At 36.5% G+C, this 18,302-nt stretch overlaps 1 protein-coding gene across 11 annotated transcripts in view; it reads left to right on the top strand.

The window, feature by feature from the left end:
* adgrg6 (adhesion G protein-coupled receptor G6) overlaps window positions 1-17,509 on the top strand; it is a 51,438-nt gene extending 33,929 nt beyond the window's left edge. For 9 of the 11 annotated variants that reach the window (XM_056269153.1, XM_056269160.1, XM_056269161.1 and 6 more), the window contains 16 exons: window positions 105-219; window positions 370-458; window positions 536-737; window positions 1,313-1,478; window positions 2,431-2,571; window positions 2,739-2,756; window positions 3,360-3,479; window positions 3,747-3,798; window positions 3,882-3,988; window positions 4,962-5,089; window positions 5,879-6,147; window positions 6,294-6,396; window positions 6,564-6,847; window positions 8,636-8,737; window positions 13,826-13,978; window positions 17,039-17,509. In XM_056269153.1, the coding sequence (XP_056125128.1) occupies window positions 105-219; window positions 370-458; window positions 536-737; window positions 1,313-1,478; window positions 2,431-2,571; window positions 2,739-2,756; window positions 3,360-3,479; window positions 3,747-3,798; window positions 3,882-3,988; window positions 4,962-5,089; window positions 5,879-6,147; window positions 6,294-6,396; window positions 6,564-6,847; window positions 8,636-8,737; window positions 13,826-13,978; window positions 17,039-17,220 (2,231 nt within the window). In that variant the 3' untranslated portion in view covers window positions 17,221-17,509. The remainder of the gene's footprint in view (window positions 1-104; window positions 220-369; window positions 459-535; window positions 738-1,312; window positions 1,479-2,430; window positions 2,572-2,738; window positions 2,757-3,359; window positions 3,480-3,746; window positions 3,799-3,881; window positions 3,989-4,961; window positions 5,090-5,878; window positions 6,148-6,293; window positions 6,397-6,563; window positions 6,848-8,635; window positions 8,738-13,825; window positions 13,979-17,038) is intronic. The other 2 variants (XM_056269163.1, XM_056269159.1) reach the window with 1 other exon arrangement.
* The last annotated feature ends 793 nt before the right edge of the window (window positions 17,510-18,302 follow it).

Raw genomic sequence — 18,302 nt, 5'->3', positions numbered from 1 at the left:
TGGAGTCCTCTCGAGTCATCTGTGATGTGATGTGGCTCCTCTTTAAAGAAAGGTTTGTAATTGAATCCTTTTAATCCTGTACCTGTTTGGTTGCTTTGCCTCAGAAAACTGCCAGCCAGAGGAGTTTCCATTCCACTACAGATGGCCAGAGAGCAGACCCACAGTCACCCAGTATATCCCCTGCTTCCCTTACAAAGAGCAAAATGCATCCAGGACTTGGTGAGTAGACACTTACAGTATACCTTCTGATCTCAATGCAAATAAGAATAACCTACCAATTAATGCGCAGTTACAGCCAGTAATCATGTTTTAGCAGGTTTGTTAGAAAAGTCAATTCAATATTTTGCATTTGTTTTTTCTGCTCTTTAGCATGATTAGCCAGTATAATTATACATCATTTTGGGGCCTCCCTGACCGTGGAAACTGCACTAATATAACAAGCATTTTTGTTTCACAAGGTAGGTTCTGATCCATACTGCACACAGTACTCTGGAATCAAAACTAGCTTTAATAACTCTTACTGTCAATTCAACAGAGAATGCAATGGAAGTGGCCGTGCAGCTCGCTGACATCACCAATAATGAGCTCTCTATAGAGGAGGTGACACAGATTGTCTCCAAGTTGAAAGAGCTTGTGAACATAGCCAAAATCAATGCCACCCTGGCCAGCACTGTGGTCACTATCATCTCCAACGTCATGGTCAGCTCAGATGCCGCTCAAAAGGACAACTCAGAGACGTATGTGCTCTTACCTACACTGTAAAAAAAGTTTGTTGCACTTAAAAATGCAACAATTTGCATGAATTTTTGGAGTTGAACACATTTAATTAAATATCTTCACAAAACATTAAATTTCCAGTTGTCATGACTTAAAATCCGGCATCATTGTAACAACTGCCTATTTAGATTAAGTAAGTCTAAGATTTCTTTCTTTGTATAAACTTCTATGCAAACAAGTCCCTACGGTTAATGGTTTTATGGTTTTAGATGGTTGCAATATTACATTCTTCGTTTGCATGTTTGCATGTCTACATGTCATTTGAGAGCAAAGCACTTGTCTTAATTCAAATGACTTGCTTTTATTTCTTGGTGTGACTTAAAACATCAGTGTATATTGTAATAGAAAATTGGCACAGATAAAGTTTAAGATGTTAGGGCTTCTTTAATTATTTCTCAGCATTATTTACTGGATCTAAGATTATATTTGTTACACAATATTTTCTCTCAGATAAAATAGTGCATCTTCAGTCCAGAAGTTTTTAATCTTATCATCTGTTTCTCTTCTTATTATATCGTCATGTGTCTTGGTTCAGAGCTCTCAAAGCAGTGGATGAACTAGTGCAGAAGATTGAGTTTGATGGACAATCACTGACCATCACATCCAAATATCTGGCAGTAGGAGTTTCTGCCCTCAACACCAGCAATTTTAATGGGACCACTTTCAGTGCGTTTATACCAACAAACACAACAGACCCTCAGGTAAATATTATGGCACATCTCTGCTTCAGGTGTTACATGTCATTAGATGTGACATTTGACAAGTCTTTACTGTATGTGAGTGTTTCTGCTTGATGGGGGTCTATATCTGGTAGTGCGTGTATATTTGAATATGTACTGCACGTAAAATCTGCTTAAGACTTCCTAAAGTGGGCTGCCCAAACATTTGAGCTGTACTTTTTGCTGCCCAAATATTTTAGCAGTAAAGTTTTAAAGTAATCTTTAGCTGTTAAAGCAGTGTAATGAGAGGTGACATTTATGGACCATGCCCAGAGGTTGCACCCATTGATTAAGAGCCAATGATTCCTGGAAAGTTGTGGGAGGAAAAAGCAACATTGTAGAGTTTGAGAGTGACTCAGAAAATGACACATTTTCTCTCCTTTCAGTGCATGAGTGTCAGAATGTATATTTTTGCAAGTATTTAAGTGGGTTTTGTTTATTTTTAGCATGCTCGCAGCTTTAAATCGTTGCTTTTTTGTGCCATTTTGTACAGTATGTATATAGTTGAGGTTCAATGAAACTGTTTAAGGGATTTTAAAGAATTAAATCTACAAATTAGCCAAACGAAAGTTTATATTATCGCCGGAAGGCCCCATACTACATATTAATATACAACCAGATGCCTGTTCAGTCTATTTTTTACTTGAGATCCTGTAATTAATGAATTACTTTTTTATTCTGGCAGATGGTGCAGTAACCTCTTCAAATGCAATTATAGCTCTTAAGAATACTATTTTGGTTAATACTATTAATACTATTATACTATATAACACAACCTGGAGATTTCACCTTTGGTTCAGTAACACAAGACATCTGGGTGTCTATGTTACTCATGAGAAGATCCCCGTTGTTGTCCATTTGTAAATGTCCATTTATTAAACATTATGACTAATATTATTATGCAGACATGCGATGAGTACGTTTTTCTCCACAGATCGATTTTGAGTCAGAGGCCCAGAATGCTTTGGCTGTGGTCACTCTACCTGCAACACTGCTGCACAACCTGAGTAATTCACAAATGGAGAGAGTGTCCAGAATAAACTTTATGTTCTTCACCAGGACAGGGCTCTTTCAGGTGAGCATGAACCAAATTAGCTTCTTTCTTTTTTTTTCTATCGTTGTACTGTACATTTTTCTGTGAAAAAGTGTCTATAGCCCATTCACATATTTAAGTAAGGCTTTATTTAAATGGCTGAAGAACAATGTAATATTGACCATTCTTATTGATATTTCTGTCACTAGCACTTTGGATCATTAATGGTACGGTAATGAATATCTGGACATTTTCTCTGTGCTGAGTAAACTAACTCTAAATTGCGTAACATACACTACCTTTAAAATTAGTTTGGGGTTTTATTCAGCAAGGACGCATTAAATTGATCAAAAGTGACAGTAAAGTCTATTTTAGATAAATGCTGTTCTTTTGAACTTTCTGTTCATCAAAGCATCCTGAAAAAATGAGCACTGAAGAATGGAGTAATAGCTCCTGCAAATTCAGCTTTGCCATCACAGGAATAAATTGCATTTTAAAATACAGTTATTTTATTTTGCAATAATATTACTGTTTTACTGTATTTGTGATCAAAAAATGCAGCCTTGGTGAGCATAAGAGACTTATTTAAAAAGCTTACCATCCCAAACCTTTTAAACGGTATGTCATTAATTTGATTAACATGTACTGTATATCTAATGAAATCTGAATCTGAATGCAACATTTATCACTTACTAATAGCTAACAAAAGTGATATACTCTGTCCATACTTACAAAACTGATATATTTATATTGACAAAAATTGAGGTGTAATTCGCCCTAAAACTAAGATGAACATATTTGTCCTGCCATTCTGTTTCATTTCTTTTCAGGATCAGCAAAGTAATGGCAAGTCCTTGAACAGCTATGTGGTGGCTAGCAGTGTTGGCAACTTCACAATCAGAAACCTGCAGGATCCCGTCAAGATCGAGATTGCACATTTGGAGTACCAGGTACTCAGGGTTTTTTTTTCTTTTCTTTTCTTTTGTCAGTAGGGGGTGTCTAACATCAAAGTTTATTGTATTGTTTATTGGCATGTTTGCAGAAACTCGGATTTTGTAGATTTTTCTATGAGTAATTACAGTAACTATTAGTTTTATTAGTTTAACCTTCCTGTCAATTACATTTCAAAGCAGTCATTTTCTTCCAAAAAAATTATTTGTCCAAGCTAACTAGAACAATTGTGTCTAACACTCTAAATGTGTCTGTCTGTCCTCCAGAGAGAACCAAAGCCTCTTTGTGTGTTTTGGGATTTCAACCTTCAAAGTGAGGGTAAAATAATTTATAAACAGTCCCATAGGAAGCTGTACATGTAGACTTACAGTAAATGTATAATATCCATTTGTCTCCATTAGATCACACAGGGGGCTGGAATAGTGAAGGCTGTGAGGTCAGTCCGGAGTCCAACAGCAACAGGACCGTCTGCTTGTGTAATCACCTCACACACTTTGGCATTCTAATGGTGAGATTTGTGGGATTGGCAGCAAAATGACCCAACAGAGTGGTTTCTTGTATTAAGCCAATTTGACAGACTGAAACAACGTTGATGTGTCTTATGTGTCATCCAGAGTGGCTAACCACACCTGAAACAGACAGGGCCAAATACTTGGCAAATAGCTAATCCGGGATCTTCACTGTAGTTTGACTCTATACGCATGTAATATTAAAGATGTACTTTATTATGCTGGTATACCATATATGGCAGTCGTGTGAATGAAGCATTATGCAAACATTATCAATGACATTGTAGAAATTCTTTATTCACAGCTAGTCATGATTTATGTATTTCATGATCAAAAGTTACGCTTTTTTGTACTATTAAAGGAATAGTTCACCCAAAAATGTAATTGGTCCCATAGTTTACTCACCCTCAAGCCATCCTAGGTGTTTATGACTTTCTTCTTTCAGTCGAACACAAAGTTATATTAAGTCATATCATGGCTCTTCCCAGCTTTGTAATGGCATTGAATAGTGTCAGTGTTTTTAAAGCTCCAAAAAGCAATGGGCCTTCTGAAGTGAAGCGATGGGTTTTTATATGAAAAATATCCATATTTATAACTTTATAAACTATTATCACTGGCTTCCGGCAACGGCCATACACGGGTTCAGGAGAGAGTCGAGTTCCTCTTCTCTCATATCGAAATCATCCAACATTTTTCTTTAAAACTACACATTTTAGACTTCTAATTCATGACCAGCGTTTTTTTGCTCCATCCTCTATGCTTCCGCATTCGTCAATTCTTACCTAAGCTTACGCTATGCCTACGTCATACGTCGGGAACTATTCCTTTAATTTCCTCATGTAAAACGTGCATTCCTTATATCTATGGATGTTTTTTTTTTTTCATAATTCAGCATAATTAAACACTAATGAGACGCATACATCTCTGATGAGTGTCATTATTGATTAACTTTGCCTCACTTTTGTCTTTTAGGACATCTCTGGAGCTGCTGCGCAGATAGATGAGAAGAACAACAGGGTTCTTACCTTTATTACCTACATCGGCTGTGGCATCTCAGCCATTTTTTCAGCAGCAACAGTGCTCACATACATCGCTTTTGAGTGAGCAGCGTTTGACTTTTAAACAGCGTGTTTTTAACGACTCATCTATGTGAACACATAACGGCTATTCAAATTCTGATGTTTTCTCAAAGAATGTCTTCATCAGCTCTGCACAATATCCAGGATTGTGTTTTACCCAGTTTAGGCTACTCTCTCCTCTTCAAGAAAATGTAGCATAAAATTAGACTGCTTGTTGCTAGTATTTACAGTAATTATTATTATTATTTTTAAAAATATATAAAAAAAAATATTTTGTTCAGTAAGGAAGAAATTGATCAAAAGTGACAGTAAAGACTTCTACATTGTTACAAAAAAATTATATCTCAAATAAATGCTATCAAATAAAAGGTATCACTCTTTCCAAAAAATGTAAAAAAAAAATTAAGCAACTCAACTGTTTTCAACATTATAGATAATAAGAAGTGTTTCTAAAGCACCAAATCAGCATTTTAGAAGAATTTCGAAAGAATGACACTGGAGTAATGATGCTGAAAATTAAGCTTTGCCATTACAGGAATAAATTACATTTATATAAGTGTATATATATATAATATACATTATATATTATATTTAATATAATTTAAAAAGATGACAGTTATTTTAAATCGCAATACTATTTCAGAATATTGTTCCTTTTACTGTATTTTTGATCAATTAAATGTATAGCCTTGGTGTGCATAAGAGACTTTAACAAATCTTTAGACCCCAAACTTTGAAACGGTAGTGTATATGGCTGAAGGTGCAACGGAATTGCAAAGACTCATTGTTTTCTTTGAATTACATCTGTAGGAAGCTGCGGCGAGACTATCCTTCCAAGATCCTGATGAATCTCAGCACGTCACTGCTCTTCCTCAACATGGTGTTTCTCCTGGATGGCTGGTTGGCTTCATACGACATTGAGGGATTGTGTGTGGCAGTGGCTGTTTTCCTGCACTTTTTTCTTCTCACTTCCTTCACCTGGATGGGCTTAGAGTCCATCCACATGTACATTGCCCTGGTCAAGGTCTTCAACACCTACATACGGCGATACATTCTCAAGTTTTGCATTGTGGGATGGGGTAAGTTCTACACCAAGAATGAATTCTTTCCATCATAAACTTTTTGCTAGTTGTTTGCCAATGTTCAATATAACATGAGATCACTGTGAAGGAGCGTTGAACATATTAAGCACATAAGCAGTGAGAAGATCTGACTGTGTTTTCAGGTGTCCCTGCAGCAATTGTTGGAATTGTGTTGGCTGTGAGCAAAAATTCTTATGGAAAAAACTATTATGGAAAAGGAGAGAATGGACAGGGCGCATCAGAATTGTAAGTTTGGCCCAACAACTTCAAACTGGCCATTTTTTTATGTCATATATGTGAAAGTTGAATGCAACAGATCTGTGTAGTTCACATTATTGATAAAGAATGACTTTCTGTTGGAATGGTCTTTTACTTTCTTTTTCTTTTGGTTTTCCCGGTCTTTCTTTCTGTAGCTGTTGGATTCATAATCCAGTGGTATTCTACGTGACGTGCGTGGGCTACTTTTCCATGATCTTCCTGATGAATGTTGCCATGTTCATCGTGGTCATGATCCAGATCTGCGGGCGTAATGGCAAGCGCAGCAACCGAACACTCCGAGAGGAGATCTTACGTAACATGCGAAGTGTGGTCAGCCTGACGTTCTTGCTGGGCATGACCTGGGGCTTTGCTTTCTTCGCCTGGGGTCCGGTCAGCCTGGCCTTCATGTACCTCTTCTCCATTTTCAACTCCCTACAAGGTTGGTTTATACTTACACCATTTTCATTATCCTGTATGTTTAAAGACCCCATGGAATCACTTGATGCTGGGCATATCTTTCATGTGTTGACATGTTTCCTATTTATACATACCCATTTTTAAGTATAAATATTATACATATAAATTTTTTTTTTTTTTTTTTTTTTTTTTTACTGAGAGCATTCATTTTCTCAGCTGAAATAGACGCCTGACAAGATTGACTGAACCCTAAACACGTTTTGTCACAAAAGCCGGTATTGTCCACTGTTCTGTTTTACAGCAGAAACCGACAAGCACCCTTGTCGTTTGTGAACACAACCCGATAACTCCGTTTTAGCGAATCAGCGTGCAGTATTCAGGTCAGGTGACAAGGCTGTTAGTCACTTTGAAAAGACACGCTAGCTGAGAGGACTTTTGTCAAAGCTGATTAAAAGTGATCGAGGATGGATAATTTCAACCAACTTGAACCGTGATATCTTCTTTGGGGCGTAAAAGGAAAATAAAAGCTGAAACTTTTTCACAGAACCTTGCTAAAGCAGTTGTTAGTGATGAGGGAACCTGTATTGCGTGTAATCACAACAACAAAGTTTGTCAGGCGTCTATGTCAGCTGAGGAGGTTAACGTTACAAAGATTAACCGAGTGTTTTATTATGTATCATAGCAATTACTTGGTTTTGTTTAACTCTGAAACATAAAATGTGAAGTTATCTGCTTTTGCCACAAAAAAAAAAAAAACGATTGTTGGAGTTTTGCTTTTGCTACTTTATAATAATAACTTTTAATATATAAAACACATACTTTCAATTAACTTTTCAACTAACAAAATTTTGTAAGTTACCTGTATTTTTTGAGTTATTATTACTTTATTTAAAACAACCCAGCTGCAGTTTGATTGATATTACTTGGGATGCACAATAAAAAAAATCGTGATTTATGAAAATGAACAAGAACGGAGTTATCCGTTTTTGCAAATTAACTCTTCTGTTGTAAACGTTCCAATTGGGAGAGGGTGTGCAATTTTCAAAGAGTTTAATTCAACGTTCATGTTATATATTTTGGTTGCATGCATTTGTGAGTTGATAAAAACGTAACTGGTTGTGTAAACTTGGCACATAATATCTAAATATCGATAAATCAATCGATATAGCCCTGAATCGAATCGTAATCGTATCGTAGAATTTTTTTAGGTATCGGCAACTATCGTATCGCTGACTGAGAGAATCGATATCGTATGGTATCGTGATGAACTGTCCAATTTACACCCCTATTTTATAACCTCTTAAAACATTTAGAACCCCAAACCTCTTTTTGATTTTAATGGGCTAGTTTATTTATAAAATAGACATATTTTTGTTTATTTGACATTTCTATACTTTTAAAATTGTGGTTGTAGTATATAGACACCTTTAAAATATTTGTTTTAAAATATTTACAGTATATCTAAAAAAAAATATTTGTGGTTTTGTATATTATTTACTTTTTATATTAAAATGGAAAAGCTAATATTTACAATTACCCCAAATTTAGCTCTTAATGTTCTATTATTGACATTAAAAAAGTTATTCTAACCGAATATACTCTGCCGAAACCCGGGATCTTTAGATCTTCAGTCTAACGCTCTCCCAACTGAGCTATTTCGGCCTGATGAATACGTTTAGTAGAAATCTGTAGTTCTTTATGTGGTCCGCTAGGGGTCGCTTTTGGTATTAAGTGTGGAATAGCTTGAAAATAGTTTACGGTTTGTAAAGATTACGAGGCATTGTTTATTTTATTTATTTATTTCCAACAGGATTATTCATATTTGTGTTCCACTGTGCCCTGAAAGAAAATGTACAGAAGCAATGGAGGAGATATTTGTGCTGTGGAAAGTTCCGCTTGGCAGATAATTCAGGTAAATTATTTAGTTTCTTTCTTTCTTTCTTTCTTTATTTAAACAGGAAAAGATTAAGAGCAATCGGGCCTGACTCAGCATAAAACTGATTTTCAGCAGGTTCCTGTTCTGCAGAACATGAATACCTCAAACACAACAGAACTCCAAGACCATACAATAACAAACACACAACAAGCACACAAACCACGACAGTAAACAAGCATCAGCAGGAGGCCATAAAGACATCTCAGTGGTCACAGATATACCTGTCCATCAGATGGCGAGCACAAGTTTGTTTAAATAGTCTTATTGATGTTATAGATCTGATGTGCTGTGGAGTCTCATTCCAGGCTCTAGTGAGCAAATTAAAGAAAGATCTCTGTCCATAGCAGTTCCTAAAAGCCGGTATAGGGAGAAGTCCATTTGCAACAGATCTCGTAGTGCATACGAGCCTTGAACTGAGTTTAGGAGCCAGCGCAGTCAATCCCGCAGTAGTATGACCATTTAAGATCTGATAAAAAAGGTTCAAACCATGGCTCATTCTATAGTTCTGAAATGTCAAGGCATTACTCAAAGATAGTGCAACACAGTGGTGAGTCCAGCCTGGAAGCCTGTTGTGGATCTTATAGGCTCTATTGTAGAGTCTCGCTACAGGTTCAAGGATCTCATTTGTTGTGAGTGACCAAACAGGTAAACAATACGACAGAGTGGACAATATAATGGCATGAAGATATGTTTTAGAAACAGAATGCAGTAGATATGGTCTAATTTTACTATAAACAAATAACTTTTGGTGTAACTTTCTGATTAAAATTTGGACATGGTCACGATAAGTAAGATGTGAGTCAAGAGAGACTCCCAAATACTTATACGTGGATACAATTGAAAGTTTTTGATTCGAAAAGGTAATGAAATTTGATATAGACAATTGTTTCCTAGATGAATAGAAATACATACATTCTGTTTTCTTAGTATTCAGTGTTAAATGGTTATCCTGGAGCCAGTCATGTAAATGCTGTAGGTCTAAATTAAGTTTGTAATTAATTGTATCAATATCTGAGCCAGACAAAAAAATGACAGTGTCATCAGCATATAATAAAGTATTAGAAACATCAAACACATTAGGAAGATCATTGATGTACATAAGGAAAAGTAAAGGACCTAAGATGCTGCCCTGTGGAACTCCCATAGAACACACTCGTGACTGTGATGTTACTGAGCCGATTCTTACAGTCTGAGATCTGTCACTTAAATATGATTTAAACATATCTATTGCAGAGGAGGACAAATGAAAAGAAAAAAGTTTATTTAACAAAATTTGATGATTGACTGTATCGAAGGCTTTTCGAAAGTCTATGTATATGACTCCAGTAACCTGACCTTTATTTAAAGACGCCCGTATCTGCTCAGTAAAAAGTAGCAAAGCCGACATAGTCGACCGCAGTGGTCGAAAACCATGCTGACAATCACTGAGCAGGTTATTGTATTCAAGGTGATTAATTAATTGATTATATAATGTTTTTTCAAGTAACTTAGAAACAGTTGGAAGAATTGCAATTGGGCGGTAATTCGAGATATTAGTTGGATCCTCAGACTTAAGAATCGGGGTGATCTGGGCTGTTTTCCACATGGCAGAAAAAACTGATTGCCTAATACACAGATTAACTAAATGATGGAGGAGCGGAATAAGTGTACTAGCGTGAGTTTTAAGAAAAATCATATTTTAATTATTTGCATCACAAGCATGAGAAGCATTCAAAGAACCCAAAATGTTAGTTATATCGCTTTGTGCAATTTCAGAAATGGGCACAAAGCGATCAATGGGCACATAGTAAAGTAAACTTACTATGATCTTTTTTTAATTATTATTTTTTTCTCACGGAAGTTTTGTCAGCTGCTATATGTCATAATCCTATACCGAGGGAGATTCATATATTTAATAAAAATACGTGGGGAAAAATCATAAAGCTAGGCCTATTGATTATCTGTTTGAATGCTGGAAGTTGTGTACCGGTAACTTACCTCTCCTGTTGGATTCTTCTTGGCACATTGCAATTGTGCTAAGACTTTTTTCTTTTTTCACATGCATTATTGGCTTGCCCAGTGATTCTTATACTTTTTTCCCTAGGCGTTTTGGATATTGCCTGTTCTGTGACTACATCTTTAAGCCTCGCTCACACTACAGGAGTTTTAAAATCCTAACCGATTTTGAAATCTGGTTGCAGCTCACACTTAAGGAGAATCTTTGCAGATTTTCTTACCTCAAATCTTAAACATGCTCACACTACAAGATTTGAAAATCGTGGCGCATCACACACTACACAATAGGTATTAAGATTCGTGCCAGAGAAAGCGCCTCACGTGATCTCACGCAACAGATCGGAAGCGGAAAGGTGGATGTAAACAAAATATCTGTCCTTCATATCAAGTCATATTCGTGAAAAGGTTGCCGTGTGACTAAGGAAAGCGAAATCTTTAAAAAAAAAAATCATCCTTTTAATAAGGATATTTCTAATGAATGGCGTCAGCTCTGTTCAATACAATGAATCAATGCCATAGATCTCTATAAGGTAACGCATCAGCAGCGTTGCTCAATGCCCATTGCTGCTCAGCTGAGCATTGTAAAGTGGAGCTCAAAGTTAAAATTAAAATAATTAACAGCTTGTTTCATTTAACCTATCTTTGAATGAATATAACTTTATAATGAATATAAATATTTTATAATGAAAATATTTTTGTGTAGGCCTAGGCCTAATTCTGTGAATTACACTGTGCAAACCAAAGTAATAGCCTACAGTAGCTACTACCCACCGGATGAAGAAAGGGCTCTCAGTCTCCACACTCCACAGAACATAAAATATTCATATTATTTTATTTTTCGTGTTGGTATTTGAGGAAAAAACAATGTTACGGACATGACCGCTCTAAGCGACTTTAAAATATGCTTTAAAACTTTCACAAAGACATCAAAACAGAAAGCACAAAACCTTTCTTTAAATCGAATTTCGTTTTGTATTAATTGTATCTTAATTTTAAACAATGTTTCATCAACCAATTGCCTGGATTTTTATAAATAAGAAGTAAATATAGCAGACGATAGATAATCACGAAACGGAAACGAAATCATTATTATTTCAGATGCCTTTATTATGCATTTAGTATTTTATTATTATTTATTATACTGTATTATGCTTATTTATTTAGCAATAAATGGATAAATGGAGATAATGCGCGCATCGCGCTGTTGAGTCACTCAAAATTACCTCAATGGAAATTCCTTCACCATGACAGCCCTACTTATTGGCTATTGTGACAGTACTGACGTAATCACAATCTTGCTCATCCCGATAAATATCAAACATGTTTGATATGATCGGGGCGAGCCCGAATTATGTAAGAGCAGATCGGGAGGTGCAAGATTCGATCTGTGAATGCCTCACATTACCAGATAATCTGTGCCGAACATCGGAACCGATCGAGGTCCTCGACAAGATTTTTTCTCCGATTCTCGGGAGGGGAAAATCGGGCATAAATCGGCCTAAAACTCCTGTAGTGTGAGCCAGGCTTAAGAATGTGTGTTTCTCTAAAGCCCAGCTTTTGGGACTTTCTTTCGCAGAACTATTATTATTAAAATTTAGGACCAGAGAGAACTTATCTGGGCCCGTATTCCTAAAGAATCTAAGAATCCTTTTAGAAAACTCTTAATTTAGCTTAAAAACTTTTACGTAGGAGTCTTAGCTTAAGAGTGATTCGGGACCGATCTGAGAGCAACTCTGAGTAAGGAAAAGACAAAAACTCTCATCTTAGTGAGGAGGCGGGGCTGACCCCGTTGCTATGTATGACACAATCTTTTGAAGACTGTGATTGGTTGGTTGTCCAAGAAGGAGAAAAAAAAGAGCCATTTTAAGTATAGAGTTTACTCACAAACGCACACACACACACACGCACATTATTTTTATGTATATAAATCCTTTTTTTTACCTTGCTGTTAATTTGATTGGCTTAGAATGATAAAAATTGTTCCACTCTTTCCAATTACACTGATTGCTGTCTATTTAAGTGGTGGTTTGAATGTTTGTTTTGAAAACATGGATTAAAAAACAAGAAAGACGAGAAAGCCTGACTGGTCAGAAGAACCGTGTTTACTGTTAGCCGAGTTAGTGGATGAACACTAGGCCGTCCTTAAAGGAAAATTCGGGCAGGGTGTCACAGCATGGAGCGAGAAGCGGACGTGGGAGCTTATAGCGCACATTATTAACGGTTCATTCCCCTGCTTGTGCGCACCAGGGAAGCCTGCTATATTCATAAATACAGTTTTTTGAGCCTGCAAGGTGGGAATGTCCAGTGGAAACTAAATGAACTGCGACACAATAAGAGGTTCTGAAAGTGCTGTAATGTTTGTGTGATCACTGCTTACAGAAGGTTGTCACAGACCCAAATCACTATTGCTTTATTGCATTTTCCCATTTGCCAAATATCTTAATGTAGTGATCATTTCTGGCGTTATGGCATTCCTGCGCTGTGTCGGAGATATTAGCGTGTCTCTAATAAGATCAGTCACAAACATGATCACTGCACAATCTCATCTATAGCGTCTTATTAACTCACTGTCGTCATCTATTGTCTGCATCACATTTCTTCTCCCTCTTCATCGTTCTGTCATTTTCTCCTCTGCTAAAGAAACTCTTAAGCCTCTTAAAAGTCCTCATCCATACTCCTAACAATTTTGACCTTAAGACCTCTTTTAAGGGTTAAGATGCTTTCTGAATTACTTTTTTCTTTACTAGGATTTTTTCTTTAATTTTAAGAGTAAACGCCCACATTTCTAAGAATTTTCTTAGAATTTTGTCACTAGGAGCTACTTTTTACATTAAGATTCTTTAGGAATACGGGCCCAGGACTTTACTTCCAGTTAAATCTGATCAAATAAGATGTGAAGTTAAACAGTGCTGTTTTTCAAATGCCAGTCCCACGCCAGTCCTGTATTTATAATGATGGATTTGCCAGATTTAACTTGTGTTTTCTTTTGCTGTGTCTTTATGCATAGAATGCACCTGTGTGACGAAAGTTAACTGGTGGTTATAGATAACATTAAACCATATTTTGCAGACTGGAGCAAGACTGCCACTAATAATACCAAGAAAGTGAGTTCTGATAACCTGGGAAAGTCCCTCTCCTCCAGTTCCTTTGGCTCCACTACAGCCAACTGGACGTCTAAAGCCAAAGCCACACTAAACCCCTTTGCCAGGCACAGTAATGCAGGTGAGCATAAAAATCATGATGTGGATTGATTGCTTATGTCACAGTTGGTGTTGCAGTAAGATGGAATAAAACTGGTATTTAATTTTAAAGAAAGGGCTTAAACATGTTTTGTTGGCATGCTCTCAGTAATATATTGCCAAGATGTAAAATGGTTGACTATTTGCCCTTCATGCCTTGTGTTATTTTGTGCTTTGCTCTACTGTGTTGCTTTTTGTGTGACTGTAGCCTGGACTCAGTGGTGTGTCTGTATTTATGTTTGTGGTATAGATAGTACCCTGCAATAATGCCATGGAGAGACTTCCTGAGGTAAAACCACACAAGCCAGTTTGAGTTCACACTGCTTTTCTCTATTCATGTGATCAGCTTCCCCTGTTGGGATAGACTGAATTCAATCCAGCGGCCCTAGACATAATTCCTAGTCTAACTCACTCCTAACACATAAATGCTTTTGGCCCTCCAAAACAGTCCTTCATATGACATTACATTTTTAAAAACGTTAGGCATCTGCTGTGATGTTTTATGATGGAATAGTTGCCTGTTGGATTGAATCCAAGTTGTGGAGTGACATTCAAGAACTTGAAAGCACACTGCTGCTGGTTGTCATTGTCATTAGTATAGCTTATAAAGTTACTAGCACAGTGATGCAATACAAGGAAACACCTCAATGCTGAAAAAATTATTATAAAGCAGTTATAGACTTGACTCCCACCCAAATTTTCAGTAGACATTGACAAGCTTTAGTGTCTTTTAGGAGTTCTGAATGTCATTTGCACTCTGTTTGACACTAATTTTTCTCACGGTTGCCTGTTTTGATTTGTCTCCATTGTTTTGTTCTTTTTCTTTTCGTTTGGCAGTGTTAATGTCCCCACAGGAGAAAATACCCAGCTTGCACTGCTGAAACTAAAATATATAAAACCATACACAGTAAAACTTCATGCCCACAGCAGGATCACTCTACACGCTGGTCATGCAGAGGTTTAAAAAAAATACACTTGTCCTGGACAAGCGGACAAGCGTTAATGACGAGCCCTGGGATAGATAATATGCACTTGCTGTATAGCACTAATAATGCACTTAACATCAGAAATTTAAACACTATACGATTTATACTTTGTGTACTTAGTACTGTCCATTACTTTGGCACAAGTAATTGTACTGTTATGCACAGTAGAGTTTGTCATTGTAAAATATTGAGACATTTAGGATTTAGGAGGTATAGACTTGCTATATTTGCATACATGCGAAGATGAAAAGAATTCTGTTATGACACTGAAATTGCATCATTTATCTAAGAATACATTCTTCACAAGCTCACTCTGTGTAATTATGTATTTTAAGTTATTGTAATGTACACTGTATAGATTTTTCCTTAACAATATTTATAATTGACTATTTAACTGCCTATTTAATTAAAGGTACACCATGTAACTTTTGGCCATCTAGCGGTTAAAAACAAAACTGTTTCGGTTGTGCTTTGGCTCTGCGTGACTGTGCGGATGAATATGGTTATCCTACTGCTCATAAAACATTCACTACTAGGCTTAAGAGATCCAACCAGTTTGGATGGCAAGGTGACAGTTGACTAGCTGAAGACGTTACTGTAGCTATTCCCATTAATAGACACAGAACTACCTTGAAAATAAATTCCAGCACAACGCTACAACAACCATAATGAAATGACCCTTCACAATAGATAATGTAATACAATAAACTCTGTGAGAGAGCTACATATGGCAATTTATCTGTTTAAGAAAATACCGTACTCGCCTGTTGAGTAATAAAAACGCCATCTCCGCGTCGCTTTTACAACATTTCAAATCTCTCAGTTCTCTGAAAAGCCAAGCCAATGTTGATTCTTGTTTTATTACAAGCTCTGTCGCGTTCTCTTTTTGACTCTCCTCTGTTCCGCGCTTGTTTAAAACGGGTGATTTTCCGGAGGTTGGAGGTTTAGCTGTTCCATGTCAACCTCTCTTGCTCGTTGTGACAACTAACCTATGCCATTCCCACAGTAGACAGAGCAACTTTTCTCTAATTACGGATTTGACAAGACAAGCACAGGCGAGTGACACATATATCCAGTTTCCTGTGAAAACCATCTCAAAAGGTCTAAAATATAAACACATATAATACGCTTACCATATCAGGGTAAGACAAAAACACGTTTTAGAAGGATAGATGATATATTGACTCATTATTTAAATTGTATTCATTTTGAACAAAAAAGTTACATAGTGTACCTTTAAAATGTCTAATTTTCCCAATTTGCTGTTTTATTTTTGCACCTTATAGCGAAGTAAAAATCTCATCAGGCGGAGGAAGGACTAGTTCTAGTTGCAAAGAACAATTACAACACAAATTGTGACTGTTAATTTAAATACAGATTTATTTGACTGATTTTTTTGTTGTTGCTGTTGTTTTGTTCATTTGTTAAATTTCGCTATGTGAATTGTGAAATAATCTTTGCTATTATATTGTATATTAGAATTAGCTATCTAAATGACCTCATCATCATCAAATAATGACTTTTCTAGCATAGTACATGAGCATAATATGTTCTGGTTGAAATGCCAAAACTGTGCTCCAATTTTGGTTATTCTGCATTTAGTTCTGTAGGTCAATACCTTTCTGTAGCCCCGAATCCCCTCATAATAGGACAGAGGCTAAGGAATCATTGCAAAGAAAAGCTTAAGCAATATAGTTCTGGCAGAAGTGTTATTGAAGGGGACTGAAGGTGCATGTGTGCATTGGAATGTTTTTGCCCAAGAATGCACAAAGGCATGGAACATCAACAGAATGGCATGGACAATTAATAACTCACCATTAGCTGAATGAATTGGAATGGAAACTAATATGATCCATCTGTCAAAGTATTGACAACACTCAGTTCGGCTTTCTTTTGATGCAGCGAACATGTACGAAAATAGTTTGCATTGGGTGCCAGTTGTAATCTTCATATTGTATGCGAGTGTATGGATACTTTGGCATCAATACTGGATTGCTCACTACTTTCAGAAGTATATTCACACAGTCCTTCAGTCAACCATTGTGGCATATTTGCAGGTAAAAGTTTCTCCAATCAGAGCAGTCCCAAATGCAGCCCTTCCGACGGAGAGGCTTCCTCGTCCATCCTCCCCGTGCACCAGGTCTTGGACAAGGTAAAGGGCTACTGCTCCGTACGCTCGGACAACTTCTACAAAAACATTATCATGTCAGACAGCTTTAGCAACAGCACTAAATTCTAGGGGGAGGAGGCTGAGATGGAGCCCTCCTGTGTCCCAGACTTACCTTGTGTGGAAAGGCAGGATCATGTTTATACGCTACAGTGCTTATTGAGTTAACCCTCCCCAACTGGAGTAGAGAAACACATAACCCTGTAGAGAGGGCAAGCTATGAAAGTGTGGATTTTACATACTGTGATATTCAGCTTATACTGACTATGTGATCTGTAAATAATCATAATATATTTTACTGTTTGTGCTTTTTCTAATTTCTGTTTTGCATACTTTTTTTTTTTTGCACATTACTTTTTTTTTTTTTCAAGTATTTTGTATATAAATCCATAAATGCTTGCTGCGGCATAAAAATGGGACCATTTCACGACCAAAGACTTAAAAAAAACATGAGGAGTAGCTAGTTCCTCTGTTCGGGACTGAAAGAACACGCATGGTTGGAGCTTGAATTTTAATGCTTGTGAATTTTGCCTTTGTTTATGCAGATAAAGTACATTTTCGCTGTAAATTAGTGAACCTTTAATACCTTTATTTTGTCATTATTTAAATGATCTCTCTTTACATGATCTACTACTGATTAACATGTCATAGAAAATGTTGTTTTTTACAGTGTGAACAATAGTTTCAGTGCATACAGTTACATAAAACTACTCTAATAGAAGGGCAGAACACCATGATCAGTCTTCTGCTATTTGACAACGGAATGGAAAACAACAGCTATACACCAAATCTAACATGTTCGGATCTTCCTATTGCTGTAGTTTAATGGCACTGTTGTTTCGACTTGGTATTTATTTTAAACGCTTTTAAGAGATTTCTATGCTTCAGTGAAGAAAATGTCAGCAGCAGGAAACATTTACCAAGGGCTGTTCAGTTTGCTCTGTTCATCAGTGTAGATCATCATTAGTATAGTGGCTATGGATGCTTTATGAAAATGTGACATCTTGCATATTAAATGCACTTAAACCAGATCTTGTCTGTCTTATTTGCTTGAACAGTGACATAATTGTCTGCTTATGGTGAAAAGTAACTGTAATAGCACGTTTGTTCATTGTTTTAATACCGTTCTCATAACACAACAAAACATTTTTTTT

The sequence above is a fragment of the Rhinichthys klamathensis genome, unplaced genomic scaffold (genome assembly GCF_029890125.1).
Source record: "Rhinichthys klamathensis goyatoka isolate OS25496 unplaced genomic scaffold, OSU_Roscu_1.1 h1tg000281l_1, whole genome shotgun sequence".
Lineage (NCBI taxonomy): Eukaryota > Metazoa > Chordata > Actinopteri > Cypriniformes > Leuciscidae > Rhinichthys > Rhinichthys klamathensis.
The sequence above is the reverse complement of the archived record's forward strand: the minus strand, read 5'-3'. Positions and strand labels throughout refer to the sequence as shown.